The following is a 25172-nucleotide window of genomic DNA, read 5'->3' on the forward strand; positions in this document are numbered from 1 at the left end:
CTATATCAGGTCGACCAGCCCGACCACAGACTTGTACTCAACCTTTGCAGGAGGCTGAGAGACTTGCTCTTCAATTTGCAGAAGTAGCGGCTTCATATCAGCTTCCTGCAATGGTCAAAAGGCAACAAGAACAATTAAAACATGAGAGGTTGACAGCCATTCATGAGAGTATAGCTACAATGACGAATGTGACTGTCCCTTCACCAAACAAGAACTAATCAGAGCCAAAAAGGTGGTAAGGACACTGCACCAGGTGCTGATAACATTACAATACTCAACGATCGTACACACAGGTCCTGCTGGAGAACAAGGAATATTGGACGTCATCAATGCATCTTAGCAGCAAGGCAAACTACCGCCCTCTTGGAAGAAAGCAGACATCATACTGATTCCTAACCAGAAAGAACCTGGCAATTACAGACCCATTTCCTTAACATCATGCATTAGTAAAACTGCAGAACGGATGGTCTTAAATAGGCTACTGTGGAGACTGGAGACCTTCATAAACACATATTTGCTTCACTAGAGGAGTAGGTACTGCCAACTGCATAGCAATATTACTAGGAACAGTTAACTCAGGTCCAGCTATAGTGATCTTCCTTGACCTAGAAAAAGCATTCGAATTTGCAAGGCCCGCAAACAATTTTACTCACCTTAGTTAAAAAAGGTGTAAAGTGAAATATGCTAGGATGGATTCAAGATTACCTAGTCACAGGTATGCCAGAGTAAAGTTGCAAGGATAAGTGTCGGACTACCACTTGCATGAGAATGGGACTCCACAAGGAGGAGTCCTCAGTCCTAGTCATTTTAACAACCTTATGGAAAACCTTGTTACCATATCATTTACAGAAGGGGTTAAATTGCTAAGCTATGCTGATGATATAGCATTAGTCATTACAGGTCCTTCACTTCTAAATAAAGCACAAGGTGCATTAGATAAAGTAATATCTGAATGCAGCATTTTAGGGCTAAAAATATCTGCACAGAAGTCTAAGACAATGAGACTAGGCGGCAACACTCCAGACAGGCACCTACGCATTCAAGACATTAACCTTCAGTGGGCTACACAATACCATATCTCGGAGTGTGGATACATTTTAAAATGACATTCAACAAGCAAATTCAATATCTGAAGGAGAAAGCAAAAATCACGACTAAATATAATGAGAGCAATCACAAGGCCCTGTCTAGGAGAGGAACACAAAGTGTTAAGAATGTTTTATATACACGTTAATCGTTCCCTAGTTGATTATGCAGCGCCTGCCTTACTCACTCTTTTTCCTGGCCAGTGGCAAACGTTGAGGTGATTCAAAATGATGCAACACAAGTCATAACAGGAGCTCCCAGATGGACTTAAATATTGAACCTAAGACTAGAAACCAAGCTAACGTCAATTGAAATAAGGGTAAAAGTTATAGCTGCATGCATGCTGACCAAGATGTTGACTAGACCTTGAATCAGTTCACTTAAAGATATACTCACTGGAGCACTAACTCTGGACAGAAGAGCCTCCAATAGCACCAGGTGGCCCCTTTATGTAATAAACACCGTCAATACATTCGATATAACAAATATAGTCACTGAGAAGGGGTGTCGACCAAATACATGCAGACTTTGTTATGCACGCCCTTTGGGAATCGCTGCTCAGACTTTAAGATTATGGTTCTTGAGGGAAAAAGAACCAGACTAATCCTCATCTGCTACGTAATATTGCACAGATGCATATAGAAGCAAACTTGGCATCCGACAGCTTAACATACTTCACAGATGGATCAGTAGACCAGCAGGGACAAGAAAACCGGAGCTGCAGTTAAAGCAGGTAACTCTGTAAATAGTTGGAAACTCTCAAACGGGTGTTCAACTCTACAGAGATGCTAGCCATTCAAAAGCCTTTGGGACATGCTCTTGCTAAACACCGACAACATGTTATCATACATACAGATTCAAACACCGCCATTGAAACCTTGCAACAAGATCACATACATGACAACATTCATCTGATAACAAATGTCATATCATTAATGCAAACACTCAAACGTCAAGGCCGTCAGGTACTTATTAACTAACTGGGTGCCAAATCATGTGGGAGATATAGGAAATGACATTGCAGACGAAGCTGCAAAACTTACACCTAAGAGAAGAAATGTAGACAGTTACATACCACAGAATCAATCACAGATTATGAAAGTAATTAGAAATAGAGCAGTGGCAAAAGATGTACGGTGAACACAATACAGCAGTTGCAACATCAGTTGCAACATTGATAGCCAGTCTGTACTGCTAAGCACTGAGAGTTGTGAACTCATATTTTCCACCCTTATGGTTGACACTCCTCACCCCCAAGATCTGGGAGAAAATCCGTAAAATAAAGGGTTAGTTTGTTCCTTATGTCTCGCCAGTCCTTTCACCTCCGTGATTCTGTTGTGGTGGATCTGGTGTCACCTTGAGGTTACCTTAAGGTGCTTCCGGGGCTCACGGTTTTGAAGTTATGTGATCCAGTCCATCTTCAGGTAGTCGAAGTTCATCATTGGCTGTTTCTTATCTTCAACAGATTTAGGACAGTCGAGGTTGCTGGATTCCCGGCTATATTCGTGTTTCAATATCCTGCAACTTTAATGGTGCTACATAGTTTACTCTGCTTGGCACTTTGTTTGAATAGTTCCTTACGGCATAGTTACAGGTACAGTGTAGTGCTAAACACTATCATATCATTAGTAACAGCTACAAGGTGATGATTAACATTGTCACCACACTAGTTATGGGTAAAGTGTCACGTTAAAATCTGTAGAGGACAAGTTATAGAATAATGCTAATTACTATCAGTACACTAGTTACAAGTATAATGTATTAATTAGGAATAATGATGGGGGTTCTGGTTAGGTGTGGTGTTTTGCCAAGGCTGAAAATCAGCAGTGAGTGGAGGTCATGAACGATTGGTTACGTCAACGTCTCCAAAAGTTTAGCATGAACTATGCATGCCACCCATGGGTAACTGGGACCCTTACGTTGACAAACATCGTATATGCGTGGTACAAGGCTCACCTCCAGAGGAAATGGGTGGTAGTTTTTGTAGACTCATTAAAGGGAGTTGTATGTACTACTTTAAACAGTCAATGGATATTGATGGATAATGAATATCGGAACCAATATAAATAATTGTGAAAGGAATAAACATATCGTATAAACTATAACAAACAGTTTTGAAATAAAAAATAATATACTAAGTAGTATAGTAGTACAGAAAAGATGTTTCAGTTACGTTATACAAAATCTAAATGTGTGAGGAATAAGATGGATGGCCTTCTTGCACTAATGTGAAATGCAACGTTTGACACACTGTAACATGCTCTGGTGTCGACACACTGTAACATGCTCAGGTGTCGACAGAAAGGATGTACTGGTTCAGCTACATATCAAGAAATAATAGATCTTTCATGTCGACTGAACAGATAGAAAAGGAGATGAGTTGCTATCTATTTGAAAGTAGATCTGAAGTGTTTTGTAAAAAGAGGAGATAAAATCAGAGACCAACATAGAATCCATATTGGCAGAATTAAACAAGGGAAACAACTAAGTGAAGTAGTATGCAGCCCTAGTAGTCAGCCCTAGTAGTCAGCCCTAGTAGTCAGCCCTAGTAGTAGTCTGAATGAACCACACATTAAACAATTTTGCGAAAAGATGAAAATCATATCAACATTTTTATTGTGTGTATGATTAAAGAATTAAACCTCAAAAGATTAAATTGGACATTAAAGACCTGCAACTCAGGGGCTGAATACTTACTGGTAGTGATTGTAGACTACGTCCTGTTAAAATTTGTTACTGAGCCCACCAGAAACAATAATGATTTTTTTGGGGGGGAGCAGGACGACAGGATCGAATCAGGTGCATACCGTGATTTCATTGAGAATTTCACTAGAGTGTTTGATGGAGTACTCCAATGCATACCTCATAGTGTCTGTGGGTTAATGTGAAACTTTGGTTAGCTATCAGTTCAGTACATCCAGATTCCAATGGCCTCGCAGATTCCAGGTTGTGTAAATCTTTATCATATTATGGTCCATGGGTACAGCATGCGTCTGGGAGAACCCAGGACACTGGTTTGACCCTGCCACGCTGCAAACATTTTCTCATAGACGTATCATACTGCTGTGATTTCATTGTGCAGAAACAATAGTATTCTGGTTTTAGTCCTGACAATCAAATTGACAAAGATTATCAATATGGAAATAACCAATGAATTCCGCAATAGTGATCACAAAGAAATTATATATAAAATAACATGGAAACGTTGTATGATAAAAATTAACTTCATGCGTCAGATATCTTTGAAGACAATTTTAAAAGATTAAAGGGTTTCTGGGAAAGAGTAGATTCAGTGGACATGAACGCGGGAGACGAGCTGTGCATGCGACGTAGCGGTGGTTTAGGCCAACTCGTCATCTTAAAAATAACGTCACTTTTGGCAGGTATGCGCGGCGCTATGGCCAAATTTGAACGTAATTTGAAATTAAATCGACTCACAAAAGTGAGGTACTGTTTCCGTTTTCTGTTTGAGTCGTCCGGCTTACTCGGTAAGCTTTGAAGAGGAAACTTTCAATTAACTTTTTTCAGACCGTTTTCAAACTTTATGAGTATTTCCTGCCCACCTAACCTATCACAGGACCCTTAACTTACTGTTGTTGAAAAAAAAAATCCAAAATTTATTTTCATTTTTTTAAAATTACGTCTATATTCGGCCATACGGACAAACGGCCAAAAGCGACGTTCATTTTAAGATGACAGGTTTGGTTTTAGCCGAGGGTGACATAATAACCCATTACAATATACATTCAAATTTTGAATCATTGACAAGCATTCTTTAAAAGCTCCAGAATGTAGTATATCATTTAGTTGTTTTGGTGGAAAGACAAAGACCACCACTATGAAACCTTGAGATTAAAGCACTTTATCAGGAAATAAACTATGCACAAAATAATTAGGAACGGAGAAGTCAATCTCTATTAGAACTATTAATTTTAAATTTTCAAACTAATTTCAAATATTAAAAAAAAATAGAAAAAAATTCAATATAACTATGTAGTCGTAAAGCGGCAAGCAGAGAACCATCATTAAAGAATTTTCAGATAATACGTAGAAAGATAAGGTTGAAAACTGTGCCCTTGATTACTGTGCCCTTGATAACTATGATCTTGAATACTGTGCCCTTGAAAACTGTGCCCTTGATAACTATGATCTTGATTACTGTGCCCTTGATAACTGTGCCCTTGATAACTGTGCCCTTGATAACTGTGCCCTTGATTACTGTGCCCTTGATAACTGTGCCCTTGATAACTGTGCTCTTGAAAACTGTGCCCTTGATAACTGTGCACTTGATAACTGTGCCCTTGATTACTGTGCCCTTGATAACTGTGCCCTTGATTACTGTGCCCTTGATAACTGTGCCCTTGAAAACTGTGCCCTTGATAACTGTGCCCTTGATTACTGTGGCCCTTGATAACTGTGCCCTTGATTACTGTGCCCTTGATTACTGTGCCCTTGATTACTGTGCCCTTGATAACTGTGCCCTTCAGTACTGTGCCCTTGAAAACTGCGCCCTTGATTACTGTGCCCTTGATTACTGTGCCCTTCAAAACTGTGCCTTTGATAACTGTGCCCTTGATAACTGTGCCCTTGATAACTGTGCCCTTGATTACTGTGCCCTTGATAACTGTGCCCTTGATAACTGTGCCCTTGATAACTGTGTCCTTGATAACTGTGACCTTGATAACTGTGCCCTTGATAACTGTGCCCTTCATTACTGTGCTCTTGATAACTGTGCCCTTGATAACTGTGCCCTTCATTACTGTGCCCTTGATAACTGTGCCCTTGATAACTGTGCGCTTGATAACTGTGCCCTTGAGAACTGTGCCCTTGATAACTGTGCCCTTGATTACTGTGCCCTTGATAACTGTGCCCTTGATTACTGTGCCCTTGATAACTGTGCTCTTGATAACTGTGCCCTTCAGTACTGTGCCCTTGAAAACTGTGCCCTTGATAACTGTGCCCTTGATTACTGTGCCCTTGATTACTGTGCCCTTGATAACTGTGCCCTTGATAACTGTGCCCTTGATAACTGTGCCCTTGATAACTGTGCCCTTGATAACTGTGCCCTTGATAACTGTGCCCTTCATTACTGTGCCCTTGATAACTGTGCCCTTGATAACTGTGCCCTTGATAACTGTGCCCTTGATAACTGTGCGCTTGATAACTGTGCCCTTGATAACTGTGCCCTTGATAACTGTGCCCTTGATAACTGTACCCTTGATAACTGTGCCCTTGATTACTGGGCCCTTGATAATTGTACCCTTGATAACTGTGCCCTTGATAACTGTGCCCTTGATTACTGTGCCCTTCATAACTGTACCCTTGATAACTGTGCCCTTGATAACTGTGCCCTTGATAACTGTGCCCTTGATAACTGTGTCCTTGATTACTGTGCCCTTGAAAACTGTGTCCTTGATAACTGTGTCCTTGATTACTGTGCCCTTGATTACTGTGCCCTTGATAACTGTACCCTTGATAACTGTACCCTTGATAACTGTGCCCTTCAGTACTGTGCCCTTGAAAACTGTGCCCTTGATTACTGTGCCCTTGATAACTGTGTCCTTGATAACTGTGCCCTTCAGTACTGTGCCCTTGATTACTGTGCTCTTGATAACTGTACCCTTGATAACTGTACCCTTGATAACTGTGCCCTTCAGTACAGTGGCCTTGAAAACTGTGCCCTTGATTACTGTGCCCTTGATAACTGTGTCCTTGAGAACTGTGTCCTTGATAACTGTGCCCTTGATTACTGTGCCCTTGATTACTGTGTCCTTGAGAACTGTGTCCTTGATAACTGTGCCCTTGATAACTGTGCCCTTGATTACTGTGCCCTTGATAACTGTGTCCTTGATAACTGTGCCCTTCAGTACTGTGCCCTTGATTACTGTGCCCTTGATAACTGTACCCTTGATTACTGTGCCCTTGATTACTGTACCCTTGATAACTGTACCCTTGATAACTGTGCCCTTCAGTACTGTGGCCTTGAAAACTGTGCCCTTGATTACTGTGCCCTTGATAACTGTGCCCTTCAGTACTGTGGCCTTGACAACTGTGCCCTTGATTACTGTGCCCTTGATAACTGTGACCTTGAGAACTGTGTCCTTGATAACTGCGCCCTTGATAACTGTGCCCTTGATTACTGTGCCCTTGATAACTGTGTCCTTGATAACTGTGCCCTTCAGTACTGTGCCCTTGATTACTGTACCCTTGATAACTGTACCCTTGATAACTGTACCCTTGATAACTGTGCCCTTCAGTACTGTGCCCTTGAAAACTGTGCCCTTGATTACTGTGCCCTTGATTACTGTGCCCTTGATAACTGTGCCCTTGATAACTGTGCCCTTGATTACTGTGCCCTTGATAACTGTGCCCTTCATTACTGTGCCCTTTATTACTGTGCCCTTCATTACTGTGCCCTTGATAACTGTGCCCTTGATAACTGTGCCCTTGATAACTGTGCCCTTGATAACTGTGCCCTTGATAACTGTGCCCTTGATAACTGTGCCCTTGATAACTGTGCCCTTGATTACTGTGCCCTTGATAACTGTGCCCTTGATAACTGTGCCCTTCATTACTGTGCCCTTGATAACTGTGCCCTTGATAACTGTGTCCTTGATAACTGTGCCCTTGATAACTGTGCCCTTCATTACTGTGCCCTTGATTACTGTGCCCTTGATTACTGTGTCCTTGATAACTGTGCCCTTGATAACTGTGCCCTTCATTACTGTGCCCTTGATAACTGTGCCCTTGATAACTGTGCACTTGATAACTGTGCCCTTGATAACTGTGCCCTTGATAACTGTGCCCTTGATTACTGTGCCCTTCATTACTGTGCCCTTCATTACTGTGCCCTTGATAACTGTGCCCTTGATAACTGTGCCCTTGATAACTGTGCCCTTGATAACTGTGCCCTTGATAACTGTGCCCTTCATTACTGTGCCCTTCATTACTGTGCCCTTGATTACTGTGCCCTTGATAACTGTGCCCTTGATAACTGTGCCCTTCATTACTGTGCCCTTGATAACTGTGCCCTTGTTTACTGTGCCCTTGATAACTGTGCCCTTGATAACTGTGCCCTTCATTACTGTGCCCTTGATAACTGTGCCCTTGATAACTGTGCCCTTGATAACTGTGCCCTTGATAACTGTGCCCTTCATTACTGTGCCCTTCATTACTGTGCCCTTGATAACTGTGCCCTTGATAACTGTGCCCTTGATAACTGTGCCCTTGATTACTGTGCCCTTGATTACTGTGCCCTTGATTACTGTGCCCTTGATAACTGTGCCCTTGATAACTGTGCCCTTCATTACTGTGCCCTTGATAACTGTGCCCTTCATTACTGTGCCCTTGATTACTGTGCCCTTGATAACTGTGCCCTTGATAACTGTGCCCTTGATAACTGTGCCCTTCATTACTGTGCCCTTGATTACTGTGCCCTTGATAACTGTGCCCTTGATAACTGTGCCCTTCATTACTGTGCCCTTGATAACTGTGCCCTTGATAACTGTGCCCCTGATAACTGTGCCCTTGATAACTGTGCCCTTGATAACTGTGCCCTTGATTACTGTGCCCTTGATAACTGTGCCCTTCATTACTGTGCCCTTCATTACTGTGCCCTTCATTACTGTGCCCTTGATAACTGTGCCCTTGATAACTGTGCCCTTGATAACTGCGCCCTTGATAACTGTGCCCTTCATTACTGTGCCCTTGATAACTGTGCACTTGATTACTGTGCCCTTGATAACTGTGCCCTTCATTACTGTGCCCTTCATTACTGTGCCCTTCATTACTGTGCCCCTGATAACTGTGCCCTTGATAACTGTGCCCTTGATAACTGTGCCCTTGATAACTGTGCCCTTGATAACTGTGCCCTTCATTACTGTGCCCTTCATTACTGTGCCCTTGATTACTGTGCCCTTGATAACTGTGCCCTTGATAACTGTGCCCTTCATTACTGTGCCCTTGATAACTGTGCCCTTGTTTACTGTGCCCTTGATAACTGTGCCCTTGATAACTGTGCCCTTCATTACTGTGCCCTTGATAACTGTGCCCTTGATAACTGTGCCCTTGATAACTGTGCCCTTGATAACTGTGCCCTTCATTACTGTGCCCTTGATTACTGTGCCCTTGATAACTGTGCCCTTGATAACTGTGCCCTTGATAACTGTGCCCTTGATTACTGTGCCCTTGATTACTGTGCCCTTGATTACTGTGCCCTTGATAACTGTGCCCTTGATAACTGTGCCCTTCATTACTGTGCCCTTGATAACTGTGCCCTTCATTACTGTGCCCTTCATTACTGTGCCCTTGATAACTGTGCCCTTGATAACTGTGCCCTTGATAACTGTGCCCTTCATTACTGTGCCCTTGATTACTGTGCCCTTGATAACTGTGCCCTTGATAACTGTGCCCTTGATAACTGTGCCCTTGATAACTGTGCCCTTCATTACTGTGCCCTTCATTACTGTGCCCTTGATTACTGTGCCCTTGATAACTGTGCCCTTGATAACTGTGCCCTTCATTACTGTGCCCTTGATAACTGTGCCCTTGTTTACTGTGCCCTTGATAACTGTGCCCTTGATAACTGTGCCCTTCATTACTGTGCCCTTGATAACTGTGCCCTTGATAACTGTGCCCTTGATAACTGTGCCCTTGATAACTGTGCCCTTCATTACTGTGCCCTTGATTACTGTGCCCTTGATAACTGTGCCCTTGATAACTGTGCCCTTGATAACTGTGCCCTTGATTACTGTGCCCTTGATTACTGTGCCCTTGATTACTGTGCCCTTGATAACTGTGCCCTTGATAACTGTGCCCTTCATTATTGTGCCCTTGATAACTGTGCCCTTCATTACTGTGCCCTTGATTACTGTGCCCTTGATAACTGTGCCCTTGATAACTGTGCCCTTGATAACTGTGCCCTTCATTACTGTGCCCTTGATTACTGTGCCCTTGATAACTGTGCCCTTGATAACTGTGCCCTTCATTACTGTGCCCTTGATAACTGTGCCCTTGATAACTGTGCCCTTGATAACTGTGCCCTTGATAACTGTGCCCTTGATTACTGTGCCCTTGATAACTGTGCCCTTCATTACTGTGCCCTTCATTACTGTGCCCTTCATTACTGTGCCCTTGATAACTGTGGCCCTTGATAACTGTGCCCTTGATAACTGCGCCCTTGATAACTGTGCCCTTCATTACTGTGCCCTTGATAACTGTGCACTTGATTACTGTGCCCTTGATAACTGTGCCCTTGATAACTGTGCCCTTCATTACTGTGCCCTTGATAACTGTGCCCTTGATTACTGTGCCCTTGATAACTGTGCCCTTGATAACTGTGCCCTTCATTACTGTGCCCTTGATAACTGTGCCCTTGATAACTGTGCCCTTGATAACTGTGCCCTTGATAACTGTGCCCTTCATTACTGTGCCCTTCATTACTGTGCCCTTGATAACTGTGCCCTTGATACTGTGCCCTTGATAACTGCTCCCTTGAAAACTGAAAGCGGTCAGGCAGCTGATAATGACAAAGAAATAGATGGAATTGTAAATAAGTTCTTCGTCTCTGTATTTTCTTGTGAAAAGATCTTGACGTAATGCAGCTGAAGAAATTTATGTTGGTTATGAAGAAGACGAGTTGATCAGAAAAGTGATAATGAGAGAGGAAGATTAAAGTAAATAGCAAAATTAAAACTAAACAGGTCCAGAAGGTGTGTTTTATAGGGTTATCTTGAGATGATTTCGGGGCCCGGTCCTCGACCAGCTGGCCTCCTTTTTGTTACACACCCCCAGGTAGCAGCCCGTAGCAGCTGTCTAACTCCCAGGTACCTATTTACTGCTAAGTAACAGGGGCATCAAGGTGAAAGAAAACATTTTGCCCATTTGTCTCCGCTTCCACCGGGGATCGAACCCGGAACCTCAGGACTACGAATCCGAAGCGCTGTCCATCCAGGTGTCAGGTGTCAGGGTGCCTAAAGAATTAAATAAAATAGTTTAGTAAGCTCATGTCTTGCATATTTAATAAATCATTAAAGTCGAGCAAGGCACTAGAGCCGTGGAGGGTAGCAAATTAAATGTCTATTTAAAAGAAAAGAGTTCACTTGCCTCGAACTAGCTTTATAGTTCATATGTTATATAGTTTATATGTCCAGATAGCTTTAAATCTGTTTTAGGAAAATTACTTCAGTCGATAATCACAAAAGCATTTTGTTTAATCATAAAAAGTATATTATTACAGGATTCACAAAATGCTTTTACTAAAGTCATCTCAAGTTTACATGTATTTCTCTCTTACTATTTCAATATTTTTCGAGCAGATAATAGTGGGAGGATTTCGACTATTTCATATCTTGAATCTAGCAAGACCTTGAAACTGTACATAATGTGAGACTCAATACAAGCTGTGGAGCCCAGGTTATTGGATATCAATGAAGAGCGCACTGTATGCAGAGTGCGCACCGTCGCAACTCACCAGGTAACTATACAGAGTGCGCACCGTCACAACTGACCAAGTAACTTTACAGAGTGCGCACTGTCACAGCTGACCAAGTAACTTTACAGAGTGCGCACTGTCACAACTCACCAGTAGTAGGGAGTAAGAGCCACAGACGATATTTTTTTTGGGGAGAGGACCCCTGTGGACTGTACAGTTCACAGACGATATTTTTTTTCAGGCGAGAGGACCCCTGTGGACTGTACAGTCCACAGACGATATTTTTTTTTTGGGCAAATATCGTGTGTGGATCTTCGGGGGTTTCAGGTAATTTAGAATATCGTCTGTGGATCTTCGGGGTTTTCAGGTGAATTTGTGCAGTCACAGATTTGTAATTAGGGAATTCTTATAATGAAAAATAATGTCATACGAGTTTGTTAAAGTTCTTATGAGAAAAATAATTTCCGAGACTTAGAAGTTTGTTAAGGCCTTATAGGAGAAATTCAAATATCTTGTGTAGCTCTTTAGGGTTTCCAGGAGAACTCTACGGACATATTTTACATGTTTTCAACTTACAAAATCGTCTATGTAAGCCTTAGTTATTCATATAAATTTAGAAAGTTATCTGTATAAGTCAGGGTTTTCAGGGGCTCGTACCTCACACCCCCTCCCTCCCCCCTTACCTCTCAATCTCTCGCGTCACCTTTATTTACCTTACGCCCGGCCGGCCAGTCGCCTCTTATCATATCTTATCTTCTCCATAATATCTGGACCGTCCCTCATCTCTCTCTCTCTCCTCCTATGTCCTTACAACTATTTTCAGAGTTTCAAATAATCATAGAAGTTTATTTATATGTTTATGACCGAATTTGTAAAAGGACCATTTTCAGAGAATATTGTCTTAGATGTTTTGTTAAGGAAAACAGACAACTTATCCATAACATTTAGTTTTATATCCATTTACGGCTATTTCATCTGTAAAGACCAAAATTGAACAGAGCCCTGTTTTAAGCTCATATTTCATCAGAGTCCAGTTTATACCGAAAATTCGCCAGAGTCTACTTTGAGAGCAAAATTAGTCAGAGACAGTATTTAGCTCATATTTCATCAGAGTCCAATTATCAACAGAAATTTGCCAGAGTCTACTTTGAGATCAAAATTAGTCAGAGACAGTTTTAGCTCATATTTCATCAGAGACCATTTTATACCTAAAAATGAACAGAGTCCACTTTGTGAGCAAATTAGTCAGAGACAGTATTTAGCTCATATTTCATCAGAGTCCAATTATCAACAGAAATTCGCCAGAGTCTACTTTGAGATCAAAATTAGTCAGAGACAGTTTTAGCTCATATTTCATCAGAGACCATTTTATACCTAAAAATGAACAGAGTCCACTTGTAAGCAAAATTAGTCAGAGACAGTTTTAGCTCATATTTCATCAGAGTCCAATTATCAACAGAAATTCGCCAGAGTCTACTTTGAGAGCAAAATTCGTCACAGACAGTTTTAAGCTCATATTTCATCAGAGTCCAATTATCAACAGAAATTCGCCAGAGTCTACTTTGAGAGCAAAATTCGTCACAGACAGTTTTAAGCTCATATTTCATCAGAGTCCAATTATCAACAGAAATTCGCCAGAGTCTACTTTGTGAGCAAATTTCATCAGTGTCCTGTAATCTGTGAAAATTTGACAGAGTCCAGTTCTTGATCGAAATTCATCAGAGTCCAGTTTTCTAGCAAAATTCGCCAGAGTCTACTTTGTGCCAAAATATTCAGAGTCCAGTTCATGATCGAAATTAATCAGAGTCCAATTAAAGACCCAAATTTGACAGAGACCACATTTTCGCTACTAGCAGTCCAATCCCCCTGAAATTTTAAACAGTCATATTTCAGACGTAGTAAATAAGATCAAGTCAGTTACAGAGCTCCAGCTCTTGTCCCCCTGTATTTGCATATTTTCTCTATATTCAGCTGTGTTCTTCACATTTTTTCCATGTTTTCTGTGTTCATTCCATGTTCTATAAATGTTCACAGCAAGCTCAGTTCAAATTTTTTCTGCCGTTCCAAATTTACAAAGACAAACCTTTCTTGTAACTTCTTAACTAAAAATCTTTCGCCAATCAACTGAAACATAGTCACTTTCCTCATTTCTCAACTAACTTATTATCCAATCTACCAAAAATTGTCAAAGGAATCTTTCCAACACTGTTCATAACTAAACTTATTCCCTAGTCATCAGAAAATAACCGTGTTCTTCATGTTTCATTGTCATTTCATAACTAAAAAAATCTTTCGCCAATCAACTAAAAAACATAGTCACTTTCGTCATTTCTCAACTAAACTTATTATCCAGTCAACTAAAAAATAGTTACTTCATCATGTTTCCTTGTCATTTCTTAACTGAAATATCACTTCTCTCATTTAAAATAGTCATGTGTAACCTCTTTCCAACACTGTTCTAACTAAAGCAACCTTTCACATCGCTAAAATAGTTACTTCATCATGTTTCCTTGTCATTTCTTAACTGAAATATCACTTCTCTCATCTGAAATAGTCATGTGTAGCCTCTTTCCAACACTGTTCTTAACTAAAGTAGCCTTTCACTTCGCTAAAATAGTCATATTCATCGTTGTTCCTAACTAAAATATATGTCGTTAAGTAAGAAATATAGTCAAAGACACTCTTCGAGACATAAAGGACTTACTCAAAGACATCAAAGTTGCACTCAAAGACATCCTTTGAGACATCAAAGACATCCTTTGAGACATCAAAGACATCCTTTAAGACTTCAATGGGACTCTTCGAGATATCAAAAGACACTCTCAAACACTCAAAAATTTACTTGCATCCTCAAAGTTATTCTCAGAGGCATAAAAGTAATTCTCAGAGCTATCAAACTTGTTCTCAAAGTCATCAAAGTTATTCACAGAGTCATCAAAGTTAATCTAAGACATCATTTTTCATCAAAGATATTCTCTCTAAACCATCAATGTTCTTCTCTAAGACATAAAAGTTATTCTCTATGTCATCAAAAAGTTATTCTCTGAGCTAACAAAATACTACTCATGTTCTCAAAGACGTTCTCCAATTCATCAAAGTTGTTTCAAAGACATCAAAGTTAATCTCAGAGTTATCCAAAGATATTCTCATGTCCACAAAAGTTAATCCAAGAGACGTCACAGTTAATCTCAGACATCTTCGTTCATAAAAGTTATTCTCAGAGACATCTAAAGTTATTCTTTAAGACAACAAAGTCTTTCTCAGAGTCATCAAAGTTATTCTCAGAGTCACCTTTGTTATTCAAAGAAGCCTTCTGAGACATCCTCGTTCAACAAAAACTGTCCTCAGAGCCATCAAAAAGTTAAATACAGTCGTCAAAGTTATTCTCTAAGTATCTTTTCGTTCATCAGAGAAGCTTTCTAAGACATCTTTGTTCATCCAAGTTGTTCTCTAAGACATCAATCTTGTTCTCTAAGACATCAAAGATGTTCTCTAAATCATAAAAGTTAATCTCTAAGTATCTTTTCGTTCATCAGAGAAGCTTTCTAAGACATCTTTGTTCATCCAAGTTGTTCTCTAAGACATCAATCTTGTTCTCTAAGACATCAAAGATGTTCTCTAAATCATAAAAGTTAATCTCTAAGTTACCTTCGTTCGTCAGAGAAACTTTCCAAAACATCTTTGTTCATCAAACTTGTTTTCAAAGTCATCAAAAGTTAATCTAAGACATCTTTTTTCATCAAAGTTATTTTCAGAGACATCTAAAGTTATTATGTAAGACATAAAAGTTATTCTCAGAGTCATCAAATGTTATTCTCGAAGTCATCAAAGATATTTTCAGAGACATCTAAAGTTAATTTCTATGTTATAAAAGTTATTCTCAGAGACATCTAAAGTTAATCTTGGTCATCAAAGTTGTTCTCTAAACATCAATGTTATTCTCCAAGACATCAAAGATGTTCTCAAAATCATAAAAGTTATTCCCAGAGCTATCAAAGTTATTCTCAAAGTCATCAAAGTTATTCAAAGAGCTAACAAAAGTTATTCTCTAAGTAACCTTTCGTTCATCAGAGAAGCTTTCTAAGACATCTTCGTTCATCAATGTTGATCTCTAAGTCACCTTCATTCATCAAAGAAACTCTCCTTCTTCCATCATGTTATTCTTTAAGACATCTTCAGTCATAAAATTTCTCTCCAAAATGTAACTAGTTCAGCTTTTCATACCAAACCTGCACTTGTTAAAATATATTTCCTTAGTTGCTTTACCCTAAAACTGTTCTCTGAACTACACTGTTCAAACCTACGTAACCTATCCTCTCCACCCAATGTTACTTAGTTAACGTAACGTTCCTAAACCTAACTTTACCTATCTTACCTTACCTTACCTATCTTACCTGACTTTACCTATCTTACCTAACTTAAGCTGCATAACCTAACTTTACCTATGTTACCTTACCTTACCTATCTTACCTAACCTAACCTAACTTTACCTATGTTACCTTACCTTACCTACCTTTCCTAACTTAACCTGCTTAACCTATCTTACCTATCTTACCTAACTTTACCTATGTTACCTTACCTTACCTACCTTTCCTAACTTAACCTGCTTAACCTATCTTACCTAACTTTACCTATGTTACCTTACCTTACCTACCTTTCCTAACTTAACCTGCTTAACCTATCTTACCTATCTTACCTAACTTTACCTATCTTACCTATCTTACCTAACTTTACCTATGTTACCTTACCTTACCTACCTTTCCTAACTTAACCTGCTTAACCTATCTTACCTATCTTACCTAACTTTACCTATCTTACCTAACTTAACTTTCATAACCTAACTTTACCTATCCTAACATAACTTACCTTACCTTCCCTATCTTACTTAACTTTACCTATCCTAACATAACTTACCTTACCTATCTTACCTAACTTTACCTATCTTACCTAACTTAACCTGCATAACCTAACTTTACCTATCCTAACCTAACTTACCTTACCTTACCTTACCTATCTTACCTAACTTTACCTATCTTACCTAACTTAACCTGCATAACCTAACTTTACCTATCCTAACCTAACTTATCCTGCATAACCTAACTTTACCTATGTTACCTTACCTTACCTATCTTACCTAACCTAACCTAACTTTACCTATGTTACCTTACCTTACCTTACCTATCTTACCTAACTTAACCTAACTTTACCTATGTTACCTAACTTAACCTTCATAACCTAACTTTACCTATCCTAACATAATTTACCTTACCTTCCCTATCTTACCTAACTTTACCTATCCTAACATAACTTACCTTACCTATCATACCTAACTTAACCTGCTTAACCTAATTTACCTTACTTTACCTAACTTATATACCTTATCTTACCTATCCTAACGTAACCTAACTTGCTATACCTAACTTAATCTTACATTCCCAAACTGATGCATCCTAACTTATCTAGTCAAACCAGACATGATCTAACTTACATAAGTATTCCTTCTTGTCTTTTGTGTTTCGTCAATCATTGTCTCATATTCATTTACTCATTTCATTAGTTAATTTCTCAAATGGTCACTTATGCATTTCAAGTGCTATTTGTTAGAGATTGGATATTTAAGCATTTCAAAGAATTTTTGTTATATATGGGCATTTACTCATTTCAAGGGATAATTTCTCAAATGGACGTTTTTGCATTTCAAGTGTTATTTGTTTAAGATTGGGTATTTAACCATTTCAAAGGTTTTTCTTATATATGGGAACTTACTCGTTTCAAGGGTCAATTTCTCTAATGGTCATTTTTGCAGATCAAGGGTTATTTGTTAAAGTTCATCAAGTTGCTCATAAGTTGTATTTATTATGTTTGTTATCATTTATTCTTATTCCCCAACCCCTTAACCTAACCTCTTGTAATCTTAGTGTATTTAGTAGGTTCTATCTTATGTTCTTATTCCCCAACCCCTTAACCTAACCTCTTGTAATCTTAGTGTATTTAGTAGGTTCTATCTTATGTTCTTATTCCCCAACCCCTTAACCTAACCTCTTGTAATCTTAGTGTATTTAGTAGGTTCTATCTTATGTTCTTATTCCCCAATCCCTTAACCTAACCTCTTGTAATCTTAGTGTATTTAGTAGGTTCTAGCTTATGTTCTTATTCCCCAACCCCTTAACCTAACCTCTTGTAATCTTAGTGTATTTAGTAGGTTCTATCTTATGTTCTTATTCCCCAACCCCTTAACCTAACCTCTTGCAATCTTAGTGTATTTAGTAGGTTCTATCTTATGTTCTTATTCCCCAATCCCTTAACCTAACCTCTTGTAATCTTAGCGTATTTAGTAGGTTCTATCTTATGTTCTTATTCCCCAACCCCTTAACCTAACCTCTTGTAATCTTAGTGTATTTAGTAGGTTCTATCATATGTTCTTATTCCCCAACCCCTTAACCTAACCTCTTGTAATCTTAGTGTATTTAGTAGGTTCTATCATATGTTCTTATTCCCCAACCCCTTAACCTAACCTCTTGTAATCTTAGCGTATTTAGTAGGTTCTATCATATGTTCTTATTCCCCAACCCTTTAACCTAACCTTTCAGATGTAGTTTATTGTGTTTTTGACGTATTTGTTGAATATATTATCCTTTTCCTAACCTTTCAGATGTAGTTTTGTTTCTCCTTTGTATATTTTTACCCAAACCTTTTCTCCTTCTTTACTTTGATTCTCCTACTCCTTCTAACCCTCCTTTTCTATCTCTCTCCCTTATTCTCTCTCTTCCTCCCCCTCTCTCTCCCTCATTTGCTCAAATGCTCTCTTCTTTCTCAAATTCAAGTCTTAATGCTCCCATTCTCACACCCTCACTCTCATTCACTTAGTTTTTCTTTTTCTCAAATTCAAGTCTTAGTGCTCCCATGCCCACACTCTCTCTCATTCTCTCTTCTTTGGTCCCATTTTCTTCCGCCCCCTCTCTCTTACTCCTTGCTCTTCTTTCATGCTCTCACTCCCTTGAGCTCTTGTTTCTCAATTTCAAGTCTTAGTAGATCTGATTCTTTACTATTGTAATTTTTATTATTACTATGATAAAGAATGAACTTAAATGTGAAATCAAAGTAAAAGAAGGAAAGATGGTTTGGGTAAAAATATACAAAGGAGAAACAAAACTACATCTGAAAGGTTAGGAAAAGGATAATATATTCAACAAATATGTCAAAAACACAATAAACTACATCTGAAAGGTTAGGTTAAAGGGTTGGGGAATAAGAACATAAGATAGAACCTACTAAATACGCTAAGATTACAAGAGGTTAGGTTAAGGGATTGGGGAATAAGAACATAAGATAGAACCTACTAAATACGCTAAGATTACAAGAGGTTAGGTTAAGGGGTTGGGGAATAAGAACATAAGATAGAACCTACTAAATACGCTAAGATTACAAGAGGTTAGGTTAAGGGATTGGGGAATAAGAACATAAGATAGAACCTACTAAATACGCTAAGATTACAAGAGGTTAGGTTAAGGGGTTGGGGAATAAGAACATAAGATAGAACCTACTAAATACGCTAAGATTACAAGAGGTTAGGTTAAGGGATTGGGGAATAAGAACATAAGATAGAACCTACTAAATACGCTAAGATTACAAGAGGTTAGGTTAAGGGATTGGGGAATAAGAACATAAGATAGAACCTACTAAATACACTAAGATTACAAGAGGTTAGGTTAAGGGGTTGGGGAATAAGAATAAATGATAACAAACATAATAAATACAACTTATGAGCAACTTGATGAACTTTAACAAATAACCCTTGATCTGCAAAAATGACCATTAGAGAAATTGACCCTTGAAACGAGTAAGTTCCCATATATAAGAAAAACCTTTGAAATGGTTAAATACCCAATCTTAAACAAATAACACTTGAAATGCAAAAACGTCCATTTGAGAAATTATCCCTTGAAATGAGTAAATGCCCATATATAACAAAAATTCTTTGAAATGCTTAAATATCCAATCTCTAACAAATAGCACTTGAAATGCATAAGTGACCATTTGAGAAATTAACTAATGAAATGAGTAAATGAATATGAGACAATGATTGACGAAACACAAAAGACAAGAAGGAATACTTATGTAAGTTAGATCATGTCTGGTTTGACTAGATAAGTTAGGATGCATCAGTTTGGGAATGTAAGATTAAGTTAGGTATAGCAAGTTAGGTTACGTTAGGATAGGTAAGATAAGGTATATAAGTTAGGTAAAGTAAGGTAAATTAGGTTAAGCAGGTTAAGTTAGGTATGATAGGTAAGGTAAGTTATGTTAGGATAGGTAAAGTTAGGTAAGATAGGGAAGGTAAGGTAAATTATGTTAGGATAGGTAAAGTTAGGTTATGAAGGTTAAGTTAGGTAACATAGGTAAAGTTAGGTTAAGTTAGGTAAGATAGGTAAGGTAAGGTAAGGTAACATAGGTAAAGTTAGGTTAGGTTAGGTAAGATAGGTAAGGTAAGGTAACATAGGTAAAGTTAGGTTATGCAGGATAAGTTAGGTTAGGATAGGTAAAGTTAGGTTATGCAGGTTAAGTTAGGTAAGATAGGTAAAGTTAGGTAAGATAGGTAAGGTAAGGTAAGGTAAGTTAGGTTAGGATAGGTAAAGTTAGGTTATGCAGGTTAAGTTAGGTAAGATAGGTAAAGTTAGGTAAGATAGGTAAGGTAAGTTATGTTAGGATAGGTAAAGTTAAGTAAGATAGGGAAGGTAAGGTAAGTTATGTTAGGATAGGTAAAGTTAGGTTATGAAAGTTAAGTTAGGTAAGATAGGTAAAGTTAGGTAAGATAGGTAAGATAGGTTAAGCAGGTTAAGTTAGGAAAGGTAGGTAAGGTAAGGTAACATAGGTAAAGTTAGGTAAGATAGGTAAGATAGGTAAAGTTAGGTAAGATAGGTAAGATAGGTTAAGCAGGTTAAGTTAGGAAAGGTAGGTAAGGTAAGGTAACATAGGTAAAGTTAGGTAAGATAGGTTAAGCAGGTTAAGTTAGGAAAGGTAGGTAAGGTAAGGTAACATAGGTAAAGTTAGGTAAGATAGGTAAGATAGGTTAAGCAGGTTAAGTTAGGAAAGGTAGGTAAGGTAAGGTAACATAGGTAAAGTTAGGTTAGGTTAGGTAAGATAGGTAAGGTAAGGTAACATAGGTAAAGTTAGGTTATGCAGGTTAAGTTAGGTAAGATAGGTAAAGTCAGGTAAGATAGGTAAGGTAAGGTAAGATAGGTAAAGTTAGGTTTAGGAACGTTACGTTAACTAAGTAACATTGGGTGGAGAGGATAGGTTACGTAGGTTTGAACAGTGTAGTTCAGAGAACAGTTTTAGGGTAAAGCAACTAAGGAAATATATTTTAACAAGTGCAGGTTTGGTATGAAAAGCTGAACTAGTTACATTTTGGAGAGAAATTTTATGACTGAAGATGTCTTAAAGAATAACATGATGGAAGAAGGAGAGTTTCTTTGATGAATGAAGGTGACTTAGAGATCAACATTGATGAACGAAGATGTCTTAGAAAGCTTCTCTGATGAACGAAAGGTTACTTAGAGAATAACTTTTGTTAGCTCTTTGAATAACTTTGATGACTTTGAGAATAACTTTGATAGCTCTGGGAATAACTTTTATGATTTTGAGAACATCTTTGAAGTCTTGGAGAACAACATTGATGTTTAGAGAACAACTTTGATGACCAAGATTAACTTTAGATGTCTCTGAGAATAACTTTTATAACATAGAAATTAACTTTAGATGTCTCTGAAAATATCTTTGATGACTTCGAGAATAACATTTGATGACTCTGAGAATAACTTTTATGTCTTACATAATAACTTTAGATGTCTCTGAAAATAACTTTGATGAAAAAAGATGTCTTAGATTAACTTTTGATGACTTTGAAAACAAGTTTGATGAACAAAGATGTTTTGGAAAGTTTCTCTGACGAACGAAGGTAACTTAGAGATTAACTTTTATGATTTAGAGAACATCTTTGATGTCTTAGAGAACAAGATTGATGTCTTAGAGAACAACTTGGATGAACAAAGATGTCTTAGAAAGCTTCTCTGATGAACGAAAAGATACTTAGAGATTAACTTTTATGATTTAGAGAACATCTTTGATGTCTTAGAGAACAAGATTGATGTCTTAGAGAACAACTTGGATGAACAAAGATGTCTTAGAAAGCTTCTCTGATGAACGAAAAGATACTTAGAGAATAACTTTGACGACTGTATTTAACTTTTTGATGGCTCTGAGGACAGTTTTTGTTGAACGAGGATGTCTCAGAAGGCTTCTTTGAATAACAAAGGTGACTCTGAGAATAACTTTGATGACTCTGAGAAAGACTTTGTTGTCTTAAAGAATAACTTTAGATGTCTCTGAGAATAACTTTTATGAACGAAGATGTCTGAGATTAACTGTGACGTCTCTTGGATTAACTTTTGTGGACATGAGAATATCTTTGGATAACTCTGAGATTAACTTTGATGTCTTTGAAACAACTTTGATGAATTGGAGAACGTCTTTGAGAACATGAGTAGTATTTTGTTAGCTCAGAGAATAACTTTTTGATGACATAGAGAATAACTTTTATGTCTTAGAGAAGAACATTGATGGTTTAGAGAGAATATCTTTGATGAAAAATGATGTCTTAGATTAACTTTGATGACTCTGTGAATAACTTTGATGACTTTGAGAACAAGTTTGATAGCTCTGAGAATTACTTTTATGCCTCTGAGAATAACTTTGAGGATGCAAGTAAATTTTTGAGTGTTTGAGAGTGTCTTTTGATATCTCGAAGAGTCCCATTGAAGTCTTAAAGGATGTCTTTGATGTCTCAAAGGATGTCTTTGATGTCTCAAAGGATGTCTTTGAGTGCAACTTTGATGTCTTTGAGTAAGTCCTTGATGTCTCGAAGAGTGTCTTTGACTATATTTCTTACTTAACGACATATATTTTAGTTAGGAACAACGATGAATATGACTATTTTAGCGAAGTGAAAGGCTACTTTAGTTAAGAACAGTGTTGGAAAGAGGCTACACATGACTATTTCAGATGAGAGAAGTGATATTTCAGTTAAGAAATGACAAGGAAACATGATGAAGTAACTATTTTAGCGATGTGAAAGGTTGCTTTAGTTAGAACAGTGTTGGAAAGAGGTTACACATGACTATTTTAAATGAGAGAAGTGATATTTCAGTTAAGAAATGACAAGGAAACATGATGAAGTAACTATTTTTTAGTTGACTGGATAATAAGTTTAGTTGAGAAATGACGAAAGTGACTATGTTTTTTAGTTGATTGGCGAAAGATTTTTTTAGTTATGAAATGACAATGAAACATGAAGAACACGGTTATTTTCTGATGACTAGGGAATAAGTTTAGTTATGAACAGTGTTGGAAAGATTCCTTTGACAATTTTTGGTAGATTGGATAATAAGTTAGTTGAGAAATGAGGAAAGTGACTATGTTTCAGTTGATTGGCGAAAGATTTTTAGTTAAGAAGTTACAAGAAAGGTTTGTCTTTGTAAATTTGGAACGGCAGAAAAAATTTGAACTGAGCTTGCTGTGAACATTTATAGAACATGGAATGAACACAGAAAACATGGAAAAAATGTGAAGAACACAGCTGAATATAGAGAAAATATGCAAATACAGGGGGACAAGAGCTGGAGCTCTGTAACTGACTTGATCTTATTTACTACGTCTGAAATATGACTGTTTAAAATTTCAGGGGGATTGGACTGCTAGTAGCGAAAATGTGGTCTCTGTCAAATTTGGGTCTTTAATTGGACTCTGATTAATTTCGATCATGAACTGGACTCTGAATATTTTGGCACAAAGTAGACTCTGGCGAATTTTGCTAGAAAACTGGACTCTGATGAATTTCGATCAAGAACTGGACTCTGTCAAATTTTCACAGATTACAGGACACTGATGAAATTTGCTCACAAAGTAGACTCTGGCGAATTTCTGTTGATAATTGGACTCTGATGAAATATGAGCTTAAAACTGTCTGTGACGAATTTTGCTCTCAAAGTAGACTCTGGCGAATTTCTGTTGATAATTGGACTCTGATGAAATATGAGCTTAAAACTGTCTGTGACGAATTTTGCTCTCAAAGTAGACTCTGGCGAATTTCTGTTGATAATTGGACTCTGATGAAATATGAGCTAAAAACTGTCTCTGACTAATTTTGCTTACAAAGTGGACTCTGTTCATTTTTAGGTATAAAATGGTCTCTGATGAAATATGAGCTAAAACTGTCTCTGACTAATTTTGATCTCAAAGTAGACTCTGGCGAATTTCTGTTGATAATTGGACTCTGATGAAATATGAGCTAAATACTGTCTCTGACTAATTTGCTCACAAAGTGGACTCTGTTCATTTTTAGGTATAAAATGGTCTCTGATGAAATATGAGCTAAAACTGTCTCTGACTAATTTTGATCTCAAAGTAGACTCTGGCAAATTTCTGTTGATAATTGGACTCTGATGAAATATGAGCTAAATACTGTCTCTGACTAATTTTGCTCTCAAAGTAGACTCTGGCGAATTTTCGGTATAAACTGGACTCTGATGAAATATGAGCTTAAAACAGGGCTCTGTTCAATTTTGGTCTTTACAGATGAAATAGCCGTAAATGGATATAAAACTAAATGTTATGGATAAGTTGTCTGTTTTCCTTAACAAAACATCTAAGACAATATTCTCTGAAAATGGTCCTTTTACAAATTCGGTCATAAACATATAAATAAACTTCTATGATTATTTGAAACTCTGAAAATAGTTGTAAGGACATAGGAGGAGAGAGAGAGAGATGAGGGACGGTCCAGATATTATGGAGAAGATAAGATATGATAAGAGGCGACTGGCCGGCCGGGCGTAAGGTAAATAAAGGTGACGCGAGAGATTGAGAGGTAAGGGGGGAGGGAGGGGGTGTGAGGTACGAGCCCCTGAAAACCCTGACTTATACAGATAACTTTCTAAATTTATATGAATAACTAAGGCTTACATAGACGATTTTGTAAGTTGAAAACATGTAAAATATGTCCGTAGAGTTCTCCTGGAAACCCTAAAGAGCTACACAAGATATTTGAATTTCTCCTATAAGGCCTTAACAAACTTCTAAGTCTCGGAAATTATTTTTCTCATAAGAACTTTAACAAACTCGTATGACATTATTTTTCATTATAAGAATTCCCTAATTACAAATCTGTGACTGCACAAATTCACCTGAAAACCCCGAAGATCCACAGACGATATTCTAAATTACCTGAAACCCCCGAAGATCCACACACGATATTTGCCCAAAAAAAAAATATCGTCTGTGGACTGTACAGTCCACAGGGGTCCTCTCGCCTGAAAAAAAATATCGTCTGTGAACTGTACAGTCCACAGGGGTCCTCTCCCCCAAAAAAATATCGTCTGTGGCTCTTACTCCCTACTACTGGTGAGTTGTGACAGTGCGCACTCTGTAAAGTTACTTGGTCAGCTGTGACAGTGCGCACTCTGTAAAGTTACTTGGTCAGTTGTGACGGTGCGCACTCTGTATAGTTACCTGGTGAGTTGCGACGGTGCGCACTCTGCATACAGTGCGCTCTTCATTGATATCCAATAACCTGGGCTCCACAGCTTGTATTGAGTCT

The 25172-nt window shown here is 38.1% G+C and overlaps 1 protein-coding gene across 1 annotated transcript; it reads right to left on the reverse strand.

The window, feature by feature from the left end:
• Positions 1-25115, reverse strand: LOC138372892 (perilipin-4-like). Its single transcript, XM_069338567.1, has 5 exons — positions 25085-25115; positions 7022-7420; positions 6302-6940; positions 5517-5830; positions 1-105 (listed from the first exon to the last, which is right to left on the reverse strand). Exons 1-5 carry the CDS (start codon positions 25113-25115, stop codon positions 1-3), a joined length of 1488 nt encoding a protein of 495 aa, XP_069194668.1.
• Positions 25116-25172: the final 57 nt, after the last annotated feature.

The sequence above is a fragment of the Procambarus clarkii genome, chromosome 40, assembly GCF_040958095.1.
Source record: "Procambarus clarkii isolate CNS0578487 chromosome 40, FALCON_Pclarkii_2.0, whole genome shotgun sequence".
Lineage (NCBI taxonomy): Eukaryota > Metazoa > Arthropoda > Malacostraca > Decapoda > Cambaridae > Procambarus > Procambarus clarkii.

Bases quoted from the DNA above. Each gene is read 5' to 3' on its own strand.
- LOC138372892 (XM_069338567.1), bottom strand. From the start codon at position 25,115: ATGCAGAGTGCGCACCGTCGCAACTCACCAG. The intron at 6,941-7,021 runs GTACAGTAATCA...TGAAGGGCACAG, and splicing joins CAAGGGTACAGTTATCAAGG to TTATCAAGGACACAGTTATC. The intron at 106-5,516 runs GTAATCAAGGGC...TGACCATTGCAG, and splicing joins GCACAGTAATCAAGGGCACA to GAAGCTGATATGAAGCCGCT.